The sequence below is a fragment of the Convolutriloba macropyga genome, chromosome 13 (genome assembly GCF_964194025.1).
Source record: "Convolutriloba macropyga chromosome 13, txConMacr16.3, whole genome shotgun sequence".
NCBI classification, from domain to species: Eukaryota; Metazoa; Xenacoelomorpha; order Acoela; family Convolutidae; genus Convolutriloba; species Convolutriloba macropyga.
Genome location: NC_134480.1, coordinates 7,202,225 through 7,209,288, shown reverse-complemented (window position 1 = coordinate 7,209,288; position 7,064 = coordinate 7,202,225). Strand labels below are relative to the sequence as shown.

At 32.4% G+C, this 7,064-nt stretch overlaps 1 protein-coding gene across 1 annotated transcript in view; it reads left to right on the top strand.

Annotated features, from left to right (window-relative positions):
* LOC142351509 (uncharacterized) overlaps nt 1–6,606 on the top strand; it is a 151,521-nt gene extending 144,915 nt beyond the window's left edge. Inside the window, exons 4-6 of the mRNA XM_075403567.1 lie at nt 5,201–5,398; nt 6,058–6,348; nt 6,424–6,606. Of these exons, the coding sequence (XP_075259682.1) occupies nt 5,201–5,398; nt 6,058–6,348; nt 6,424–6,491 (557 nt within the window). The 3' untranslated portion in view covers nt 6,492–6,606. The remainder of the gene's footprint in view (nt 1–5,200; nt 5,399–6,057; nt 6,349–6,423) is intronic.
* The last annotated feature ends 458 nt before the right edge of the window (nt 6,607–7,064 follow it).

The window sequence follows — 7,064 nt, the reverse complement described above, 5'->3', positions numbered from 1 at the left end:
GACCTCATACGCTCGAATTAGTAGATGATTAGAGCAAAAAATTGTGCTTTAAATGACCATGTTTTTGCTACAGTTTGTGGTTCATGTTATAACTAAAAAGTTTGTGATTTTGCTTACTTGCGCGTGATTACTGAACTTCAATCACACTATTTTGGATCGAAACAGATTTATATTTTATGCATTCTAAGTGGCTTTTGACCAGACTTTCATGTGTTCGACCACACCATCGATGAAATTTCAGTGCGATGGTGCTGTGTTGAAAACCTATTTTTTCTATCAGAAATTTTTGCGTCTCGATTCTGATCAATTTCACTTGTAGTCGAAGACGTTTTTATTCAGATGAAATCGCTGCTGGTTGTTCCGACCCCACTTGTTGGGGGAGGAACTATATACTCAAATGGATTTTTTTTTTGTTCAGACAATTTTGGTCGATCGATTTATCGTAGAGAGATGTGAGTGGTATCACTATAAAGCTCGTCAAGGGTAGAGTTCGAAACGAAATTTTTTTCTGAATTTTGTTTTTTTTTTCGAGGAGATATCGAGGATTGAATTCTTGTGTGAACACGGGACATGTTGTCACGGGGCACGGTTCTGGTGTCATAAGGAAGTTTATCATCAAAATTTTGCGAATTCTATTTAAAAGCTCTTTTTTTTTGACACTTTTCATTTTTTTTGTTTTCTTGGGTCACCTGGTGACTAGTCACTTTTCATATCTAGTTTCCGCTAGTGAAAAAGCTGATTTACGGTCAAGTGAAGCCCAATGAACAAAATGTTTGTCTTCAACGAATCGATTGTGTTTTTTTTTAGGCTTCGACTCTGAGTTTTCGTAATTTTAATTAAAATTTTGATTTTCTTTTTGAGGTTTTACTAATTTTTGGAGTCCTATGGCATAGTATCGTTGACTAAAAGTGCAATAGGTTTTGTAATGAGCATTAAGTGAACCTTTCTAGAGCTTTCAAGGGCAGCTAATGGCTGTTAAGACTTTAGAAATGATTTTTCGAGAAAATCATTTAACATTAAACAATCATAAACTTATTTTCGTGAAATGTAAGTCAGTCTCATTTCTGTAAGGAACCCCTTTTTTCCTACTGCAACCAAAATTAATCTTTTTACCAGTTTTATCTTCTAACCATTCGTTATATGAATTCAATGCCACAAGATTTCAAAATTTTTTTTTGTATATTTTCTTATTATTGGCTCCTCTTGAAATCTTATCACCTTATCCTGAGATTGATGACTTGCATTGGCTTGGAGAAGACGTATAGTGGATCATGGAAAAAGTTTTCAGAGAAAAACTAATAGTTTAAATGGCTTCGACACTTTCTTCTCCTGCTTTTCTGGACTTTTGGTTTCTGAATGCATTTTTTGTTGTTTCCATAGTCATAAGACTTATAGTGATGTCTTATTGATTACCTATTTATGACAAACATTCTTTTCATTCAATTGAAGCATACGCTTCATTTGAGCGTATTTACTGACTTCCGTTGAAAGCTATTGATTTTAATGGCTGTTAAAACTTTGAAAATAATTTTTTTGTAAAGTTTTTTTTTTTGAAAATTAACCGATCTTAAATTCATTGACGTCTTTTGTGAACTGTAAGTCAGTCTCAGTTATGACTGGACTCTCGTTTTTTCTACTTCAACCAAAGTTAACCTAGTTAGAGGTTTTATGTTCTAACTATTGGTGTTATAACTTCGATGCACGAGTTTTCATAACTTTTTTAAAAAAATTTTTGGATATTTTTTTGTATTTTTGGTTCCCTATGGAATCTTAACAAATTATCCTATTAATGATAGTTGCATCGAATCTGAGATCACAGACGTTCAGTGGAATATACATTAAGTTTTCAGAAAAAAACTTATGGTTTAAATGGGTTCGACACTTTCTTATAGCACTTTTCTTCTTAATCTTTGGATTTTGCCTGTAATTTTTCTTGCGTCGATGGCCAATGACTTATTGTAATGTCCTATTGATAACCTATGATTGACAGACATCCTTTTTGTCTCATAAGGGCATAACTTAGCGTATTTATTAGCTTCCGTTGAAAGCTGTTGATTTTAATTGCGTTGATACTACGGGTTTTCTAAAAACTTCATGGTTTTAATGTGTTTCTTCACTTTTGTTGATTTATTGGAGTCTAATTGTTAAGCTGAAGACTTGGATTGCTGTTTAAAAATAAATTGAAAGTAAAAATTTTTTAACTGAAAAGTTTTTTTTGAATGGCTTTGACACCTTTATCGCTCAATTTTTTTTCTTATTTTGCTACATTTGCTTTTTTTAATTCTTTAGGTAGCCGTGGAACGCAGACCGTCCGATAAGCTTCTAACTGAGAATTGAATGGCATTGCCCGAAGCAGTCAGTTTATAGCCGTGGAACGCAGACCGTCCGATAAGCTTCTAACTGAGAATTGAATGGCATTGCCCGAAGCAGTCAGTTTATTGCGAGTAGTCTTAAAGATTATGATATTATAAGTTTTTAAGATTTTTGATGATTTTTCATTTTTTCAGTTTTTGTTGTTCATTTCATAACTTATATCGTATTCTGATCATTGAGAGGTCCCATACAATTACTTGTGTTTTGAGAATTAACATGCTTTCTGATAATATGAGGTAACTGATTTTTTGTTTGTTGGGTATTATGCGTTTTTATAAAAAGTTATGTGAGTGGTGTATTATTGTTTCTTTTTCTCGTTTTTAGCACAATCGCGTAATAACAGATACCAAACATTTCCAATTGAACTTATTTATTCATTCAGTATAATTTCAGTTGAATTAAATGTAAATATAAATATAAATGTAAATATGTAAATGCTAATATAAAATGAAATAAAATACATAAAATTCAGATAATAGCTAATGATTTTAATGGCTTCACCAATTTGTGTTTTCGTAATAGTGTAATCTGTTGGTCTCAATTTTTTGAGTTTTTCTGCATCCTAAGTCCATTTCTTTGGCTTACTCTAACCAGAGAGAGGTCCTATTGGCTTTATTGTGGCTTTTTGGTGGATTTCGCGAGGATTTTTTTCGTTAAAAGCTTATTATTTTTCAGACTTTTGAAATTATTTGTTTAAAAAAATGTTGATTGATTTTTGAATTTCGCCTCAATATTTCATCTTTTTATCGACTTGTTACCTTGTCTCATATGGGAAAAATCCCATTTGATGTGTAGATAGGAAAAAACAAAGTTTTGTAGTTAGGGTTTTGACTGACTGTAATTTGACGTTGTTACTTGCTGCATTTAAATTAAGATATTGAGATTTTGATTATTGATATTGATATTGATATTGTGAATTATTTGCTTTTTTTGTTGTTGGTGTTGTTATTTTTTGTAGTCTTTTGAATGGCAAATCTCACTGCAATGAGGCATGGCATTATTTCTTTCAATTATTTTTTGGTTGTATAACGATTTTTTTTAAACTCAAACATCTATTTTTGATTATCTCTTTGTCAAAAAGGTAAGTCAAAAAACAGTTAAGCCAAAAATGTACATGAGGTCGGGTCGGAACATCATGTGCGAACGCACATTAACGAGCCTCCTTGTTACATTTTAGTGTTGATAGGACGACCCAATTTTCTGAGATCGAGCGCTGAGGTAACAGGTGTACAGATCTGAAAAAAGTACCGGCCCAGAGCTCAGCCGACGTATTTTTGTGTAGTGTATTTAGGTCTTCAGAACACTTTCTGCATTTATTGTATCTATTTTAACAAAATAGCTCTTTTGATTTTTTGTGTTTTTGGCTCAATTTAGTCCAGAAGTTGCTAAAAATTTGAACACATGAAGATAATAAAAAAATAGAATGAAACTGCTCAGAGAACAACTTTTTTTTGCAGCCAGTGGCCAGTCAAAATTTGAAAGTTTTTAAAGTTTTTATCTTATTGAATCTGAAAACACGATAAGAAGTCGAAATATTTCATTGGCTATGTTGAAAGTGAATGTGACAAAGATTTCTTTCTAGCAAATTAGTTAATTCTGCCTAAGAAATTTTGCACTTTTGAGGGAACTTTTCGGCACTATTTATCGTCTCTCTGCAGATTTTGAGGTGATCGGCAGTTCTTTCATCAGTATAATTCTAATTGCTCATAGAAACGAGTTTTCACAGACTGTTCTTGGTATGTTGTAATAAAAAATTATGGCAATTTTTTGCAATAATTTCGGCCTTCTCAAAAAAAAAATATCTCACCCAATTGATAACACTTTCCACCAGTGATGTACAACGCTAAAAGCAATTTGGTTAGAAAATAGGTAAGTTAAAGTTAGCAAAATTTGACGACGGTGGCTTACTTTTTTTACGGCAGTTTTCGTCAACATCTTTGCAATTTTGAATACTGGGGGGTTAATTATAGCTAACTTTTTTATGGTTACTCACACGATCAGAACACAATGAATCAAATAATCAGACAACCTTTTTAATTGATTTTAAAATTGCTAGTTTTTCTCCGGGTTTATTTATTGTAATCATCCGTAAACAGATGCTGCTTGTTCCCATTACGGTTGTTGTATATGTTGTTATATAACCAATGAAATTAAGTTCACGGACTTGTTGTTTTTTATTCATAGTTGAATCTGCCTGTTTACAGTTCATAATTGATCGAAAATCTCGATTCGATTTATAATCTTATGTTCTTTTTTTAGCTCCTCCCCTGTTGCTGTTTCTCTTTCATTTTTTTGAGAAATTTGTTGCAAACCTAAGTTCAACATTCAACTTCCCGCTATTTGGGTGAGACAAAAATAAGTTGAAATACTCGCCCCTCACTGGGTGACAAATTTAATCGGAGTAGCTTTTCTGCGATCAGCTAGGCCGGTGAATGAATTTTATCGCCCAATAAAAGTGTTTGCTTTAGATTTAGTACCCACAATCTAGGCTCCGGTTCCATAAGCATTTTTGTTGGGCCTCGTAAAGCGATGACCAAAACCGACTGCACCAGCCGACTGAAGGATAAGGGAACTCTTGTTGGTTGACGACTTATATTATATTATATTATATTATTATACTATTATTTTATATTATATATATATATATATATATATATATATATATATATATATATATATATATATAGTTATATATATATATATATATATATATATATATATATATATATATATATATGTATATATATACATACATATATATATATATATATATATATAGGTATATATATAATTTTTTAATTTGTATACAATAAGTTTTTTATTTTAGTCCCGATCTTTCACAATAAAACCGAAAAGCTTTTGGCTGAAATTGACAAATTGAAACTGATAATTGAAGAAAGTAGCCAAGGTATGACGTCAGCATTCGATCTAAACTTCACTTCATTTTCGGACTACAACGACCACAATGAACACAAGAGAGAATACGCCACCGCATCATTTGATAACATCGTCAATTGGAATTTTGGTTAATAAATTGATCCATACAAAATTCAGAACGAGATGTATATAAACTATGGTTATCGATTTGGTCGAGCCTCGGATAAATTTTTCCGCCCCCCTTTTCTTTATTTTTGTTTTTAACATTTAAGTCCTTTTTTCTAGTTTTCTTGCTGAGTTTATTTTCTAGCTTAGTTAAAGTCAGTGCAACAGTAAAGTTACAATTATAGTCCCATTTTCGGGAATAAATGAAATGAATTCCATAAATTTGAAGTCATTAAAGAAATTTTCTTTCAAAATTTTTTTCTATATCCTTCCTTTATTTTGTAGCTAATCTCACGCCACACATAAATGCTCTTGTGTTTTTTGCGTTTCTAACTTGGGATCTATTCTGCCTCCCCCCCCCCGCCCCCAAGTGTTTTTATGCCCCAACCCACATTTTGTGTTATAGCTTTTTACTATGCTAAAAAGTTGCGCGTGCGCCTGTGGGCGTAACAGTTACTCAGTTACATCATGACCCACGGAGCTGCAGTGAAACAGAACCTAAATTTGCTAAGTAATTTAAATGATTTGCTTGAATTAAGATACGTCAAATTTAAAAACAAGGGGGGGCTGACATTAAAAAAAGAGAGTTTTGAGTTTTGAAATGACAATAGAAATAATAACTGTTGCATCTCGTTTTCGCAGCTGACATTATTTGCAAGAGTGTGGACAGTTTTCTCGCGTACCCCGATGCCTCCGACTTAGCAACTTTCGCAGATCTAAACGCAACCTGCCCTAAAAGTCGCTACGAAGAAACATGCTGCGCGTGTTGGATAGGCCTCAACAAACAGAGCGACGGGGTCACGTGGGTTAATTCGAACGGAGGCCAGGCGAATATTTACAAAAAATGGTGGGCAACTGGTCAACCTGTCCAAAAACAGGGCTATGATTGTGCTTACATATACGACGGTCTTTTGTACAACAAAAATTGTCAAGGTCCCTAATTAACAATTTTTGAATAATTTTGAAGTTCTCTCGTAGAACTTCTGAACAAATTTGTATTGGTTTTAGGTTACGAAGCTGCAGCAACGTCCCGATTCAAGGTGTCGAAAAAATTTGTCTGTGAAATTATTCAATGAACAATTACTGGTTTAAAACTTTTTATTATACTGTTGCAGATATTTTTATTATTATATTATTTATATTATTGCCAGTCATCAGAACATTTTGAAATAATTTAATAAAATTATGACATTTCGAGAAGTTTTAATTTTTAGATATTCCGTTCGAGCAGCTTGATAAGGAGATTGACGTTTATTATTTTGAAGTCGACGGTAATACACTTTTCTGTGACCGTTTCTCACTATATAATTCGTACGATGCATTCAATCAATAAAAAAAAAACGTTAAAGCAACTGCACTTTTTGCTTAAATTTGCTTACTGTTTTTGTAAAGAACAAAAACCTTTGCTCCAAACTATACCCTTGGTCAAATATATTTATCCTCAAGACTTAATTTTTACACCCTTTAGCTGTATGTATTAATTGTATCACCTCTTATTTAGGCTCTGAAAACCATCAAAAGCAAACACGCTTATAATTTTGTTTGTTGACATATGATTATCAAACCAAAAACTTTGTTCCTGACGGGTTTTTTATTCTAACAATCTTTTCAGAGTTGTCATTGTTTTAAGTAATTCTTTTTAGTTCTTT